The 18,303-nt window shown below is 39.5% G+C and overlaps 1 protein-coding gene across 1 annotated transcript; it reads right to left on the bottom strand.

Annotated features, from left to right (window-relative positions):
- Window positions 1-2,904: 2,904 nt before the first annotated feature.
- RAB40B (RAB40B, member RAS oncogene family) lies at window positions 2,905-18,233 on the bottom strand (the record flags this gene model as incomplete). Its single annotated transcript, XM_080994041.1, has 6 exons — window positions 2,905-3,984; window positions 5,168-5,390; window positions 6,042-6,119; window positions 6,430-6,490; window positions 7,105-7,165; window positions 18,092-18,233. The coding sequence occupies 6 exons, from the start codon at window positions 18,231-18,233 to the stop codon at window positions 3,713-3,715; spliced, it is 837 nt and encodes a 278-aa protein (XP_080850167.1). The 3' UTR covers window positions 2,905-3,712.
- Window positions 18,234-18,303: the final 70 nt, after the last annotated feature.

The raw sequence follows: 18,303 nt of genomic DNA, 5'->3' as shown, positions 1-18,303 counted from the left end.
CTTGGGCGGGGGGAGATTAAACGGGGGGGACTGGGTGTACATTTCCAAAATATAAGATAAAAAAACAAAAAAACACCTACATATAGCAACAGTGTTTTGTGTCCGTTCTTAACCTGAAACTGTTCTTAACCTGAGGTACCACTTTAGGTAATGGGGCCGCCCGCTGCCGCCGCACAATTTCAGTTCTTATCCTGAGGTAAAGTTCTTAACCCAAGGTACTACTTCTGGGTTAGCAGGTGTTTGTAACCCGAGGTACCACTGTATTTGTTGTGTGCAAATAACTTTAGATACCTATTAGGTCCATAAATTACCATATAGCATATATTCAACACAAAAAACAGCCCAGTTGCACCTTAAAGGTAAAGGACCCCTGACAGTTAAGTTTTTTAGAAGTGTGCATGCACATGAAAGCTTATATCCTGAACTAACTTACCGGTAATTGGTCTCTAAGGTGCTACTGGACAATTTTTTAATTTTTTATATCTATTTCGTCAGCGTCAGACCAACACAGCTACCTACCTGAAACAAAAAACAGCAACAATTTGTTGTTGACAAAGGACAGCTGGACATATAAAGGGCCCCATTACCATTTGATGAGGGCTTAGGCCTTCATCAAACCTAAATCGGCCCTGGCCCATACATTTGCAAATGAGGCTTACCTTTTCACCCCTTTGTGTCGCCTAAATCGCTTGTCCCCAGGCAGTCACCTCACAAGGAAATTACCTGTTAATTAACTTTTACACTTATTGATTCTCCAGGGTTAGCCATGGCTGGCACCCACTTAGTACACAGGGTCTGCCTTCATTAAGCTTCTCACATATTAATGTCAGGAGCTTTGAAGTGTGTCTGCAGAACCCAATACACATTTTAGGACACAAGGGCCTGACATGCCATTTTCACATCCCAGTTCTAATTATATTCCAACATATATTAAACCCGGGCATTTAGCATCTACAGACCTATAACAGTATGCTTCACGTGTTGCTGTGCTTAAGACAATGTGCTGAGGAATAAACCTTCAAGTGCTCAGACCGCAGATTTTTCATAAGGCATATATAATCAAAGGACATTGCTGGTTTCAATAACACACTGGCATACACACAATACTACCATATACAGTACTACAATTTCTGTTTTGGTGTTTCATTTGTGGTTCACTGTGCTTAGGAAACGATTTCCTCCCTTTCTTCTTCATCAGGCACTTTCACAATTAGGAACATGAAGTGACATGGAGGTGTGATGTGTTGGCTTGGCAAGTGTGTTTTGCTTATGCTTATTTTTGAATACTGCTTTTCAAACATGAGACCGAAAAACAGCGGATCCTGCTGACTCCAGGAATTCCTATTGCTGGTTTTCAAACAAATCACTTATCAATCACAGCTTTGACTTCACTCATTGGCTAAAAATACTGACTGGCAGGAGCAGCCAGGTTGGCTCATTTCACAGAAACTGGGTACCTGCCTATTTTGCTTCATAACTTACTTTCTAGGAGGGCTAAAGGCTGGATTTGTTTTGGTTTTTTAATTTAAAAAGACAAGAGAAGAAAAGCTCTGAGTACCTTCGCCTAGGGGTACCAATTAAGACATTCAGTCTTGAATTGGGGGTGAGCAATGAGGTCAACAACTTTGCTGATGACAGCAAACTGTGTAGGCTGGTAAAAACGAAAAGGGATTGTTAGGAACTCGTGACCATCTCTTCAGACTGGATAGACATTAAAATGGCGAACGTAATTCAGTGTAAGCAAGTGTAAAGTGATGTATATTAGAGCAAAAAACAACAGCACCCTAATTTCTCATATACACTGAACTGGTGGTGATTGAGCAGGAAATATATTTGGGGTTGTGGTGGATAGCTCAGTGAAAGTGTAAATCTTGTGTGTTGTACTTGAAATTCTGCTCATCTCAAAGATGATACTGCAGAGCTGGAAAAGATGCAGAAAAGAGCAACCAATAAGATCCAGGGGCTGGAACAACTCTATGCAGAAAGCTTACTTCACTTGGGCTTTTCAATTTACAAAAAGGGTGATTAAAATTAGCTACTGTGGAATTAGCTACTGTATGATGTAGCAATGGCCACCAACTTGGATGGCTTTAAGAGTTAACTTTGCCTTATTCTCCATAATTTTTCTATCAATGTAATGGCCTTTTTTGCCTCCAGTATCATAAGGTGGTATGCCTTTGAATACTAATTGCTGAGGAGCACAAGTGGAGAAGAGTGCTATTGTGCTAATGTCCTGCTTGTGGACTTCCCAGAGGCATCCCATTGGTCACTGTGAGAACAGGTGGGCCTTTGGTCTGGTCCAGCATCTTATGTTCCTATAGTAGATTGCAATAATAAAATAAGATTCATAGGCGGTTGATATTGCCCTTGCAGTAGCAGCTCTGAAACAACAGGTATTATTGATGGTGTCATGTGGCTTCTGGTTGTTCACCTGGAAGATGGTGGGGGCAGCCAAGGGGGTAACAGAGGGCAGTTGTTCTTAAGAGAACTCTGCCCAGTAAAGGAAAAACAGAGTAAAAAAATAAAATAATACACCATCAGAAATGTTTTCAGTTCAAATCAAACTGTACAATATAAAATAAAAAGCAAAACCATATTAAAACAAAGTAAGTTGAAAACAGAACAGCACAGCAGTGGGGAAAAATACCCCCAGTTTACTTAAAAACCAAATATCAGCCAATAATAATAATAATAAGTTTATTATTTGCCACCACCCATCTCACTGGGTTGCCCCAGCCATTCTGGGCAGCTGTTCAATGTAAGCATCTTCCTGACTTCACAGACAAAACTGGTAGGAGATGACCCTTTAATCAAGTCATGAACAAATTATAATTGAAAGTCATTACCTCAACAGAGTCTTGGGAGACCAGGAAAATATTTAACTAGGAAAAACCACTCCAGCACTTTTTAGAGCTTTTAAAAAGTGTTTTATTTTTAAATAGCGTCCTTTCCCCGATAAAGCAGCTTTTCAAATCACATTTTTCTTACTGCTATGTGGCAAATACATCTGATGTCTTTGGCTTTTTTTGCAATATAACTGATCACTAGAATATCCATTACAAAAATGTAGATTTACCAGAAAAATAAGCATATAAACCACAGATTAATCCCTAAACAACATAGCAAAACTTTTATCAAATATTTTATACATGGATGGGAGAAAATCTTGTGTATATTGCATTTACACACTGGTAGCTCAAAGCAGTGCTTCAAAATCACTGAGGAAACAGTACAAAACCATTTTCAGATGCTCTACTGCAACATCACAAATAATTGTTGCACTACAGAATTTGTAGCTTTTACAATGTATACAATACATTGTGGTTTAAAAAACTGCCTGCATCTACAGACGGACACTGATTCCTATTTAACTGCGAATAAAATGTAGTGATTAAACAATATTTGAGCAATTAAAACAACTCACTTCTGAGATTTAGTGTCATCGAAAGCTGAGTAGTGTGATAAATTATTCCCTTTATAAAACACACAAAGTCTTCATGCACATCAAAAAATTGATATATAAAAAACCCAACAGCAAAGTTTCACATCCCTTTGTTTGCACAGAGTGCATCACACATCTGGAAGCAGCATTATTTAAAACAAATGACTCTAAAATAGCATTTTTTTTGTTCTGTTTCTGTAATGCAATACATACAACAGACTATGAGTCCTTGTGTTAAAGGCTCTGGCCCAAACCTTTCCAAGCAGAGGCTTAGGAGATTTTACAGCTATTTCTGGTGCAATGTTTCGGAGGGCTCTGGAGTGGACGGATAATTTTGGCTTTCTTCAGACTATTTCTTTTGTTGTTGTTGCTGGCAGTGAGAGAGTAGGAACGTCCGTGCATCATCCGAGCATTAAGTCCATTGGCCATAGAGAACGATTTGAGATGGCTTCTTAAGGCAACAGGGAGTGGAAGTTTGTCCACAAGGTGCACTGGGGTGCATGAAACTATGGCGCGGCAACAAAGATCTTGCAGACTCAGGACTTCAAACAAGAAGCAAAAACATGAATGAAGATTAGTCAAAACATGATTCTAAATAGCCACAAGATGACATGAGTGCACAACTTTGACTTCATTGTATTTTTCAGAGCTCTCGGGTTCTGTTTCTTTTCACTGCTTCTGAAGTTCCTTCCTAATTCTACCCTGAATCCCCATAACCATGGCTTGCCTCCATGAATAAAGGTGATGTTGCAACGATTTAACAAGGGGAAAATGGGTAAGAAGAAAATACAAAAAAATTGTAACAACACATAACCCTCCCCCTGAAAAGAAAAACAGCCAAACAAACAAATAAATAAAATAGAATAAATAGATAAATTAAATTAAATTAAATTAAAGCAATACTACAACCTCCAGCTCTAGATGGCAGCATAATTCCAGGGGCCCACTGAAGTAAATATTAGGTAAACAGTACTTCAGTGCTTGAACATCTACTTTAGTCACCTCCTTTTCTCTAACAACCCATGTATAGCTTGCAGGTACTTATTCAAATTATTTAGGGGTAGAAATTCTCCTTCCTTCCACCTTTCCACCTTAGAGAAGGAGAGATAAATTTGTTCAAGACTCTGTTGTTTTTGCTGCAAGAGACTAGCATGACTCACTCTCTGGAAATTGTAAATGTTAACCATGTCCAGTACTAGTACAGATGCAATGCTGAGCATGGTCAAAGCAGACAAGGGAAGTGAGTGGGGAGGAAGGGTGCTCCCAAGTTTGGCGCTCAATTGTCATACTGTTTACAGCAGGGTGGCTAATCTACAACCTGCATGCTGCTCCCCACCATTAGTTTTTTAACATAGTTCCCCGGCACGGCCAATGTATATTTATGCTGCCTGTGTGCACACACGCACACACAGAGCACTCTCTCATACACACACATACACCACACTCACCACATCTGCAAGCACACAGCATTCTCTCACGCAAACACATACACAACACTCTCACTCTCTCTTTGAGTGGGGCAAAAGTCTTCCTATTCCTTTTCCATTCTCTATGCCTGTTCTTTAAAGATTAGCTCCTCATCTTGTGCTCAGCGTCACAACACAGATATGAGGAGATAAGAGCTTCATGGGACTAGTGGACCACTTCCTGTGGCTTGCAGGCCCAGAGCTGGCTCATGAGTTAGATGCTCCGTTGCAATAAAGCAAATGATTTTGTGTTACTTACCTTTGTTTGGCCTCCACAGCCGGTCCATTCCATGTCTCATTAACACAATCCTTGCAAGTTCCGTAAAGGACTCTGTGATGTTGAAATTGCAGAGTGGGCTTACTTCAAAGAATGTCATGCCTAATCTTTCAGCATAGGCCTGTGCCTGCTCAGTAGATACTTGTCGTTTGAAGGCCAGATGCAGGCGGTTGCCAACAAGGATTTTGGGTACACCAGGAGCATGCTAAGTAAAGATAGACAGCAAAATGTTAGCTTAGAAGTCTCTCACCCTCTTCTTCAACAAAATACTGATTATTAACAACAACAGTAACAACAACTCTTTAATTCCCTTTGTCCATAGTGCTGTGCTATAGGTGGATTCCATCAAGAAAACCCAATACAAGAAAATATAATAACCAAACAGAATCAGCAGGTGGTAAAAAAATGTATTGCTTTGCCAAATATAAGTTGCAGAGTTTTTATTTTTTTAAAAAAAACCAACAACAACCCTTCAACATAGAATTATGGGTATGTAAAAGTTTCAAGAATAAACTTTCTGGTCGATCATATCAAATGTGTCTGATAGAGTTACCACAACCAACTGAAGATGAAAATCATTCACCAAGGCAACTACAGCAGTCCCAGTTTGAAAACCAAGCCAGAAGTCAGACTGCTATTGATCAAGTAGAATAATGAGCACCAGGAATGCTTAGAATCATCTGACAGGCCACCTGCTGCATGTTATAAGAGGAAGATCTGGAACTGGACAAGAGTTGGTGTCATCCAAGTCCAAATATAGGGTTTGAAAAAGGGAATGACTTTAAGGCAAACAGGATATAAGCAATTTTATCTGCAAAATGTTTCACATGTCACAGCATTCAGAGATGTGTCTTACCTCATCTATTTCCTTTATCCATCGATCAATGCCATCAAATGACCAGCGATTTGTAATATCATATACCAATATCACGCCCTGAGTGAATAAAGAAGATTAGATCAGCCTGACACGTAGATAAGGTACACAGTACACCATACAATTTTGTGTAACCATTCCTTTATTTAACCAGGAAAAAGAGGAGCAGACTGAGGACTTAACAAATCTGAACATTTCTTTAAAATAATTCATTTCTGGTGACCCAAAGGATGCTCCCTTTATTCAGCAGCAACAAATTGTATAACAATTTTTGAAAGCAAGTATAGTTCCCCCACCCCTTATTGTAGCTCTTTTCTTTTAGTTAATTCTCTACAGTGACATATTTTAGAGATGGCAGAATTGGGATTACCTGGGCCCCTCTGGAATAGGAACGAAATATGGTGCAGAATCTGCCTTGCCCAGATGTGTCCCTGTGGAAGGTAAAATATAGTTAAAAATACATAGTCCTTTCCATTCTGAATAACAGTGTTCTTGTTGAATTCTTAGCTGGTCTTTCTGTTTTGCTCTCTTTATTAGTATTCTACCCTTTGCCTTAGGGGGAAAAGCAGTCCAGGTTAGGTATGTTAGGTACGTGAGACTGAAAGACAGAGACTGGTCCAAGATCACCTAGTGAGCTTCATGGATAAGTGGGAATTTGAACCCTGGTCTTCCAAGTCCGAATCCAGTACTCTAACCGCTAAACCACATGGACATCATGCATTTCAGCAGGATCGTCCACTGAATCTACATGGGTGATTATGTACTCCTATAATATATTCACCAATCATTTAATACTACTTAGGCTCCTTGCACATATACAGAGAAACCCATTAATTTCGCAACTGCTCCCTTGTCCTCAACTATAGCTCTTTAGTACAAAAGGCTGGTGGGTAGTATGACCTGTTCTTAACTGTTATAAGAATTAAATATTTGTAGTCAACTTTACAGTAAATATGACATTGCATCCAAGCAGTATTACGTCCACTATGAATTGTTTTCAAAGCACAATGGCACAATCCAAACAGAGAACATAATGCAAAGTTACCAGAGCTGCAGCTTTATTCGACGGCCATCCAGGAGTATTGTTGTCGTCTTGTAATCAATACCTGGGGATGGGAGGAGGTAAGGCAGAATTTTAAAATACTAAAAGCATGCCTATTTTTTTCACTCTACAAAGCGACCAAGCGAGAAATGCCTATGATAAATCACTTTAATAGTACCAACCCATTTTTGTTTTTTTAAAAAGTCCAGTATATAGGGAAGGGCCAGTGGAAAAGCACCCACTTTGCATGCAGAAGCTGCTAGGGACAGCCATGCCGCCGCCCCCACCCCATTTTTTAAATAGGCACCAGATTTTTAGGGCAATGGGTGGTGGGTAGTATGGCATGTGTACTTTATTATTACTAATATTATCCACAAGGGTTTTAGTCAGACTGCTTTTGCAGTGTTCGTTGTACAGGCTTCAAACTATATGTGAAAAAACCTTTCAGAGGAGACAGAGAGAAATATTACATGTTATGCACTGCACTTGATTATTTCTAGGGCTTATTAGAATTGTCCAAAATGTTGCATACTTCAGCTGCCTATTGGCTTGTGCCAATGACATCTCTGGATTAATCAGTCAACTTCCACTTCCAATCATTATAAAGCAGTTTTGCAATTGTAGATGAGGAATGCATATGTAGTTCTTTTAATAACAACAACAAAATAGAACCAGGCTACCCACCACTACCCTAGCCACACAAGGCGATACTGAAACAGCAACATATTATTTCTTCTTTTCTTTTTTAAATTCACTACTCTAGTAGGTGAGGCTGTTATCTTATGGGTTTTTTAATCTTTATTTAGGAAACAACTTTTCTTCTTCCCTGTAGCAATTTTTTCCTTCTCTCTCCCGTGATTCTGAACAAGATGACTACTCATTTTTATTCTGTCTGTATGCTTATTTAGCTACTGAGTCAGAATTTCAGACATAGGGCCTCTATAGCAGTAGAGTGGCCCTTTTTTCCTCCTGCAAAGGTCAGGGGACAGAGAAGGATTATTAAGGGCTCATATGAGACACTTAAGTAAACTCTTGGGGTAATAATTGCATATTTAAAACCCATAGATTTTGATACACAGTCACTCAAAATGTAAGCTTTTAATTTACCTGCTTGTTAAAATGTTTATCATTTATAGTACTTTGAGTATCACATTTTTAAAACTACCTGTCTAATGCTGAAGGACAAAATCTGGTATCATGAATTCATGAAGACCCCAGGGACTACATAAAAGCATCTTCAGATTTGTATCTTTTTTGCCACTGTAAATCATGAAAATCAATAAAATACAAAAGCCAAGCCTTCCATTTTTCTTATTACATTGTAATAGCTTATATAATTGTCTTTCATTATCACGTTCTGATATTTATGTGTGATAAATGGCTTTGTACTTGGTTTCTCCTATTCTCACATTGTATAAATGTATCCCTCTTCAAACAGGCACAAATCCTCTGCAAAAAGTATCTAAGGTCCTGGGTAGATAATCTTTAAAAAAAGAGAAAATGTTGTTTGCTCATTTACATTTAACCTTGCTCCAAACAGGCTGCATTTAATTAAGTCTCTTAGTATGGATTAACAGTGCCTACGCAAGGGGCTAATCTGCATTAATTTATCTACATTAAATTAACACGTTGCATAAAACTACCATGTTTTCTATTTGACACGGAGAGCTACAGGGCTTGGGTAGGAAGGAAGAAGATAGTGGCTGTCTTCAAGGCAGACAATAGTTCCATATTCACATTTTTTTCATTTTGGCAGGAGTAGCATTTAGGGAGGAAACTAAAGAGCACTGCAGCAGCTTTTTCCAATACTAAGTAATCATTGTAGCCCACCCCTAGTTGAAATTTTGGCATTGTTTCAGCCTCTGTTTAAGAAGCTAATCAAGTAATATCTGATTTTATTTCAATATCCATGGTAACAGATCCTCCATCCCTTGTTTTATAACAATCTAATAGTTTTACAGGTATCAGGCAAACATGCAGGTTATTAACTGAAACTATTTGGCTTACACTTAAGCATCAAAAACCAACTGTGTGGAAACATATCAGTTAATATCATTAAAAGTCAAGAAATTAAATGTAATTGTTTTGGCAAGTTTATTTTACTCTGCCAAGCGTCCAACCACAATCTGATTATTTTCAGGAACCATGGAGGGCAGTTCTTAATTCTGATAACCTGTTTCTACTACAGTTATGTATGTCTATCAGATTTAAAGTGTATAATTACACAACCGTTAAGCTTGTAGCATGCAAAGTTAAAAAAGAACGACATTTATTTCTGGTATCATACTCCGAATTAGTAGGGTTTAGCAGCCTAGTCCTTTGAGCTGTCACTCACATCTCACGGTACTAGTTGCATGAAGAAATGGAATGAAGAAAGGAAGATGAAAAGGTGGCATTGAGGAATCAGTCCCTGGGACATTTTTTAAAAAAACAAACATGCAAAAGGCCTTGCTAAGACTGAGGGAAGATGGGGATTGTTGTGATAATATGTCTGCCTCCTCTCCTTGCTTGGCCTGTTCTTTGCAACTGACCAGAGAATTCCGCATAGATCCTTCCTCTCTGCTCACTTGGCCCACGCCCTCAGCCTCCCTGTTCCAGCATAAATATTTATATTTGCAAAAGGGGTGGGACCTCTGTTTCACATGAGTTCTGTGCAAATCAAAAAAGTTATAGGATCTCTACTAAAGCAACAGGACACAAGTTGGTTTCAGTATTAATATATGTACATACAAACTGATTATGTTGGCCCAGCTTAAATACATTTTGAGGACTGGGCTGTCCTGTAGCAGTTAAGGAAAGACAACATGTGAAGGGAGAGCAGCTAGACAACAGCATTCTGAACTAGCAAGGAATGACATTATACAAGGATCTTGAGATTTAACATTCACCAGCTTGACCAAAGTACTACATAGTTGTTCTGCATGCCCTATTAGAACATTGTTAAATTTCAGCTTCTCTGCAAGATAGTATTGTTTAATCATTCACATGCACTATGAAATGCTGTGGGGTTTGCCTTTTATGATGCGATTTCAAACAGTTTAGACTATGATCAAAAGTACACCAATACCACCGTCTTAAAAGTTTTAGTTCCCTGGAAACAACTCTAAATGATTTCAGTAAATCTAAGTACCAAATAAGTAACTTAATAAAATGGAAGGAGTAGGAGGTATATTACGGTCAGAAGAAGAGAGAGGAATGAATAACAGAAATGTTATTTATGTTGGTTGTTGTTCTTCATCACCTCCTTTTTCTTCCTGTTCTATTATTCCTCCTACTCCTTCAATTTTATTGTATCTCTTTAGGCAGTATACACACTATACTTTTCTAGTGCATTTTAAGCACATTCTTTTCCTCTAAGAATTCTGAGTGCTGAAGTTTGTTATTGGTTGCTATAAATTATAACTCTTTGGAGGTTAAACTACAGTACCCAGAATTCTTTGAGGGAGGGGAATGTGCTTTAAAGGTATAGTGTGGACACTGTCTTATTCTTCATTTTCGAACATTTGATGCTATTTCTATTTTTTCTTCACTTCAACGTACTGCTTATCTTCTTGATCCAATTCCCTCTCCCATTTTAGTAAATATTGATTTGTTTTTCTCTTACCTATACCTTTCTTCAAGCATTGTTTCTTCTTGCTTTGAATATGCTAGTTTCCAACAGTCATAAAATTGTCCACATATATCCCCCCCCCCCCCCCAGTTTTGGGAAGCTAGCATTTTTAAAGCAAGATGAGACAACGCCTGACAAAAACAAAAGAGGTAAATTGTGTGTGGTGGTGAGGGCCCAATATTTACTAAAATTGATTTAGATTGGGGGGACTTAACTGCTCCTCTTAATCTTATCTAAATGTGACAGTTTTCTTTCATCTAATTTTTTATGGTCCTTTTCAGCTGGTTTTTGACTCAAACATTCTAGTGAGATTGCTCTGTGGAAAATCTAAAGTAGTATTATATTCTGAAATACACCAGCATTCTCTATATGTACTTTCATCAGCTTTGGGTACAGGTGATCATTATCTGTTCCTTTTACAGTTCTTTGGGACTGGACAGTACCATCCACTCCTGCTTTCACTCCTGTGTCATAAAAGCTTCGTTTAAGTCTTCCTCAATTATTATTCTAAGCCCTCTTCTCTTCACTCTTTATATGCTTTCTCTTAGCAATCCAATTTATTCTTGTGGCTTGCAATGTGCCACTGTTATACAAATGATTTCAAGCGCTATTGTTTGGTCCTTCCCTCCCCTTTACCAATACTTTATTTCAAATTGTCTGTATGCCTGGATGTCACTGTGCAAAAGATACTTTGCCTTCTCTTCCAAAGTTCCAATTGGCACCAACCTTCAGTCTTTTCTACAGTTAAAGGGTTTTGGTGTTATCTTTGATCTATTTCTATTTCCGCTCACATATCTACCTAAGTTCTGCCAATTTTATTTCTATAAGATTTCTAAATTTGTTCTTAATATCAGCTAACATTCTTGTTCAGACCTACAGCCTACGTTGTGTTAACTACTAAAATGTCTTGTTCACTGATCTTCCTGTTTCTCAGTTTAAACCTATTATTTCTGTTTTCTCTTTTCTGCTTTCTTTCCTAATTCTTCAGTCATTTTATACCTCTCTATATACCGGTATTTCCCTTCACAGGCTTCATGAAGTTTAAACTTCTTAAAGGTTAATAAAAGAAGTTTAAACTTCGCATAAAGCAATACAGGAAGGAATACTGATAGAAAAAAGGGGCAAGAATATGACTAGATATGAAGGTTACAGCTGTTCATGTTTTTGGCCCTTTTTCTATCTGTTGCTTTCCATTTTTCTCTTTGGTCCCTCTGTTAATAAAGCACTGATGTTTTCAATTAAATCTCTACTATATGGTTATATTTCTTATCCCCATGCTATCTTTCTTATGTCTAGCACTATTTTCCCTTTACATTTTTGACCAGCCCCTTCATCTCATGAAGAAACAGTTTTAAAAACTTCTGTCTTGATGTGCTATTTGGATTTTTTTGTTTGTTTCTTCCTTACTCCTAAAGTTCATTATTGTAGTCTTTTAACACTTTGCTTCTTTCAGATAGTGCAGCTCCACTTCCCTTCCCTTTTGTTTCTTCATAGCTTCTGAACCTGTAAACAGGGACTTATATCTGTACAGTGGCCTAGGAGCTTATGTTAATAATTTTATAACTAAAAAATTACAAAGTAAATTTACTTTTGATAACTATGACTCTAAGTGCCATCAGAAAGGGAAGGAAGAACTGGACTTTTCAACAGTCGTTTTGAATAGACACAAAACTTTTAATTTCAAAAAGAAGAGAGTTACTGAGGTATAAAATTACCGCAGACCAACCACAGAGGCTTTCAGTAATGCAAGTGCCATTCTTTGAAATATGTTAACAGACATGTTTTGAGGATGGAGCTTCCTTCAAATATTGTGCACAGATTTTACAGACTTAAATTCTGTTGTTTTATTCTCTTCCTTCCCTGAGCTCATAAGCTATTAGTCATTATCTCGTTTTAAGCATGATTCATTGCACCTATTCCAAAATTCTGCCACATTTGGCAATTATGCCTAGCATGAGACAATTTGCATCTGTAATAGATTGCAACACCCAACGCAGCACAACAAATGAGGAGCAAGTAGGTGTTTGCTTCGTGCTGTAACTAGCAAAATCATTTTTAAAATTAAGAATAGCATGCCCATGCCTGTGCTCAGCTGCCAGAAAGAAGCTCACTTTTACTGTGACAGTAAATCACTAGTTATCAGGCTCTATACCCCGTGTGTGAGGGGAACATGTGTTTCCAGAAATCATCTCCCTTTGCAGCCACTGCCAGTCAATTTGGACAGTACTGAAATAGATGGACTCAGTATAAGGCAGCTCCCTCCGTTACTATGTTACTATGCCCAGTGCTTTCTCTTAAAATCTCAGAATCTTTCTGGGAATTCATAATGGCTACCAGGCAAAGACAACAGTTAATCTGCTTTGACCCTGCCAGGATTACTGCCTTGGATAATTTCTATCGTATACAAATTTTATATACCATGATAGCTGTGATTCTGGCATTGCAGGGGATTGGACTAGATGACCCATGGGATCCCTTCCAACTCCACAATTCTCTGATTCTATGATCACCATAAAGTAGCTTTTAAGGTGTAGGATAGAATCCTGCTTTCTGCAGTGTGGTAAAGGATACCTGTCTAAGCTGACAGTTTGTGAGATCATGTCCTATTGCAGGAAGGGGAGCCTTTCACAGCCTGAAGATCACATTCCCTCATGGGTCCCCTGCGGGGGCTGCACCCCACTGGTGGGTGGAGCCAGGTGTCAAAGTAGGCACAGCAATGGATGTGGATTCTTACATTTCTCCAGTAGTTTACACTCCATCCATGCAAACATCAGCTGCTGCAAAATGCAGCAGCCTAGATTACATCTAGGGTTTCCCTTTCAGAATTCTGCATTCTTTCCCAGTTTGTTTCTTAGCACAGTTTGAAGTAGTAGTAACTGCCTATAAAGCTCCCAGCACTAGGATGCCTGCCTGATTCATGACTTATCTATTTGCATTTCAGTGTGCTACAAAACCTTGTTTATTTTGCCATGTCTTTCAGTTTGGTTTTGTCTCTCCACCCTTCCCCACATATTTTAACGTATGGCTTCTAGTTTTTAGTTTAGTTCTAAGTTTAGTCTTTATTATTTTATGGATGGTATATTGTTTTAATCAATGCATAGGGTCCTTATGAAAAGCCAGAAGATAATATATTCATATTTATTAAAATATTTATAATAAATAAACCAAATGGGAGTTACTTTTGAATAGACATGTACCAGATTGCATTGTCAGTCTTCTAATTATAAAAGACCTGTGTGAACCCATTGCACACAAAAGGAGAATATGCTTTCTGTGAGGAGTGTATTTTACTTCTTAACTCTCCCATACATTACTCAACAGTTAAACCTGAAAAACCTGCCAATGCAGTCTAACATTTGATGACAATGCACTGTGTTTACTAGGCCCGATAACGGTCAAAAAATTACCACATAACTTAGGTTCAAAAAAGCAAGTCATCTGCAAAGGAACTGTGGTAATTAGGGAAGAAAAGGCTTTAGCATTATGGGCCTAAGCGATGTCTGACCATTTTGTTTTGTTTCTAACCCACAGACCAAGGACATTTCTGACATGTGCCCCGACAACAGTTTAGCCTTTGCGTGATACTGCCTCACATTCTTTTCCAGTGCCTTTAGTGCTATAGTCTGTATAATAAATAGGAAAAATAGCTGTTACACCTACTGTTCCCTTAAAAAAACCTAGATGTGTGTACCTAGGAAGGGATAGGCAGAGTCTTTAGATATTTTTTTCCCCAAAACCAATCAATTCTAATGAGGAAAACCAGGAACAGATGAAAGCGCTCAGCAGAGAAAGGAGAGGGTGTAAGTGAACTTGTGGCATGTTCCTGACTCTCCAAACCATTACAAATATGGCATCCAAACTGAGCCATTGTGAATCAGTTCGTCTCTTGAACACTCTCTACTCCCTAATACACTGTTCCGGATACAGAAATAACTAAGATGAACTTTTCTCTACTGGGCGGTGTATGATGTACATATTTGCTGTCCGTGTTGTACAGAAACACAGCACATTTCTTGAAGTGTTTTTTCTTCTTCAGACATCTCCACCCTGACCCTACCATTGCCCCATGCCTCAAGGCTTCTGGAACCCAATAGGAATGGGTGCATGTAGAACATAATTACCAGCTTTGCCCCAAGTAGTTATAATTATTTTTATTTAATGGCACAGGCAGCATTTTCCCCTCAAGCATAAAGCAAATGAAAAAAGGTTTCACTTTGAAAGGAGACTGAAATTATAAGCAAAATGGTGCACACAAAGTTTTATCATCTTTTTTCCTTGAGCAGAGTCAATGATTACTGCTCCATTTCTATGGGTTCATTTACCATTTATCAACAGACATAAGGAAAGCTAGAACTGCTCACAACTAAAGTCTATTGCAGTTTGCAACTTGAAATGTCTACCTTTTCAGCTACCAGCAGATTTGGTACCAATTGGCAGATCAGCTTGATGGGAAGGACTCAATTTCAAATGGCAGGCTGAATCTACTCACAATAATCTCATGAACTGAAACTATTAGCTGAATATTTGCAAATAGCTACAATAAGAATATGCTATGAAGAATGACCAAAAAGTGAGTCCCCATCTCTCCTGGGAAGAGGCAACATGGTGTTCACATACCATGATGCTGTAATTCCATGCTTATTTACAAATAAGTTAGTCCCATTAATTACATTTGAATAATGTTTAGAACTGGACTGCATGGGTGCAATCCTGCTGCTACTGAAGTCAGTGACAAGTCTGACATTCGATGGTGCAGCCATCGTCAAAAATGAACTCATTAAATTTTTGATGTGAAATCATATTCTGAGGAAGTTTTTATTTTGCTTTGCATCAAATCAAATTAAAGAGATGCATAGATTCAGGTTTTCAGCTGCATCTGACATGGTCTGAGCCTCTCATTTGTCAGGTTCAATGAAGGAATGAACTATAAATAAATGTTCCAGTGTTAATGCCAAAAATACTCATCCTATCCATATCAGTTCTTCAGAAACACTTGGTAGTGCTATTATAATCTTGTGCTATACTTATTCTCGTCTTTTCCTTTTTTAAAAAACATAATTCAGACCCTTATCCACCTTTATTACTTTTAGGCGGATGTCCAGATGTCTTGCACTGTTCTAAATATTTTGCATATCAGCAGGCTAAAAAGATTCATCATCTTGATTAAAATACGTGAATTCTTCACTCTCTGTTTATTAGGGTAATACCATTCGCAGCCTATGCTTAACCTCCTGTGAGAGCCAGCTCTACTATAAGGCAGAGACAGCTGCCTTAGACAGCTATGGGGTGTCATGAAAGGGTAGTAAATCGAAAGTTATTTAATTTGCCGTATTTTTACTGCTGAGAAGGGGAGAGACACTTGTGGGATTTTCTGCCTCATGTGCAAAATAAATTGACTACCTCTGAGTACTAGACACCTTGTCTTGGCAGTGGGTGAGTTAGAAGCATTTGCTCTTCCACCTCAGACAGAAAAATGGGTCAGCCAGTCACCATGTTTGCAGCAAGAAGATATACAGTCATACCTCATGTTACGTCCGCTTCATGTTACGTTCTTTCAGGTTACGTCCTGCGGTGACCCGGAAGTACCGGAAAGGGTTACGTCCGGGTTTCGCCGCTTGCGCATGCGCAGAAACACAAAATTACGTCATGCGCAGAAGCGTCAAATCGCAACCTGCACGTGCACAGACACGCCGCTGCGGGTTGCGCTCTTTTCATGTTGTGAACGGGCCTCCGGAACAGATCCTGTTCGCAACCAGAGGTACCACTGTATGCTACATTGGGGTAATGTACATTGTTTTCCTTGGTCCTTACTCTAGAACCAAGCTCCTGATGGGAGAAATGATCACATGACCATTTCCCTGTCAGGTGCTGATAAAGTAATGCATGTTTCTCAGTGTCTACCACGGAAACCATGTGAGCTACCAGTGGAGGTAGTGATAGCATTCCGGATGCTGAGAAAGGAAGGTGCATAGCTGTACATGCATGGGGGCAGTGTGAGAATGAATGAATGACTGCGTTGGTGGATGTAAGGTAGAGTTTAAAAGGGAGGTTCACCGCGGATGTGTGTGAATGAGGTATCCCCAGCCACTTTTGGCTTCAGACCTATCCACTCAGAGGCGGAGCTAGCTGCTCCGGCACCCGGAGCAGCACACATGCGTCCCAGGGGGGTGCAGCCACGGTGAGCATCCCAGGGGGGTGGCATGGCGATGCCACCTCCCACGCCAATGACACCTAGGGTGAATTGCACCCACTGCACCCTTCTTCCTCCGACAGTGTATGTACTGCCAGTAAGCAGGCAGCCTGAGACTACTGTTCCCTGAGGAAATGTGGTCCTCACCTTTTTTAAAAAAGTTCCCCAATTTTCTGCATATGGTCATATAGTTTATACTTTTAAAACAGCAGACAGCTACCTGCAAGAACTAAAAAAAGTGATTAATTTTTCAAAAAATGAAAATCTCCACCAATACTCAGCATTCCCGATGGTCACTCTAAGAAAACTGAAAGACGCACAAGACCTGTATAGCAAACCTTTCCAGTCTCTATTTAACAAGAGGTATTCTTTGTAACTTCCCAAAGCAGTTGTACAGCACAAGCTTGCTGGCCTGGCACAGAACACAAACCCCAAATACAAACTTACACCGTTCCTCTTCTTCAACGATATATGCACAGCAAAATGTTAATCTCCTCCACTTAGTGTGCATCCTTTAATTTGGTGTGAATGTGAGCATCACTGTCATGATTTCAAGAAAACAAAGTGGAGGCAGCAGTTCATTTTAGCACTAGGATTAAAGGACTTGAAGAGGCCCAAATAAAATTGTTTGGCTGTGTCCTTGTATGTGCTTTGGTTCTTTTTGGGTTGTGGTCTCCTCTGCCTGTAGCTCTGCTGGGTCTACAGAACACTTAGTTTCACCAAGCTAGTCTGACCATGGCCATTACATCTACATGACAACATAAACTTTACTGACTCACGAGGAAATTTTACAGTGCATTTGTGCTCACACCTTGTAATTCAGTTGACAGGAATGGGCAACCTTTTAACGTTAAGGGAGGTGTGTGAAACCTGATTATTTGCAATAACCTAAAGGTGGATTGTGGGAAACATAATCAAAGCAGATGACGACAACACGTCAGCCAGTAGCCGATGGGCTTTCCTGCCACTGCACAGTTTCTAAAGAAGGCTACCAGAGAGCTCAAGGCAGCTGGGAAGGCAGATGCCCTGTCATGGAAGCCCTGCCCTATAACTGCCAAGGTGTGGGAGGTGTCTGTGGTGACTCAGTAATCGCGAAAGGCAGCCCTGCACAAACACTACCTTCCTCCGTGCAGTCTACAGGTGTAAGAAAGAGCTACCTGCCGCCAAGTAACAACCCCGTTGCTGCTTACCCATATTGTACCCGTAAGGCGACTCAGTGGCTCCATCCTCCAGGCTGGCTAGTATCTCTCCTTTGCCCACGTCGCTGTCGCCCACCAGCAGGAATTTCAGCAAGAAGTCATAAGCTTTCACAGGGCTGCCCACGTGGTTCATCCTCTTTCGCCACCGCTCCCCGCTCCTCCTTCTCTCCCTTCGGCCTCACAGAAGTCCCTGCGGGGAGTCA

Source organism: Podarcis pityusensis, assembly GCF_964106645.2.
Source record: "Podarcis pityusensis genome assembly, chromosome: 2".
NCBI classification, from domain to species: Eukaryota; Metazoa; Chordata; class Lepidosauria; order Squamata; family Lacertidae; genus Podarcis; species Podarcis pityusensis.
Note: the sequence above shows the minus strand (reverse complement) of the source record. Positions and strands in the feature narration are given on the sequence as shown.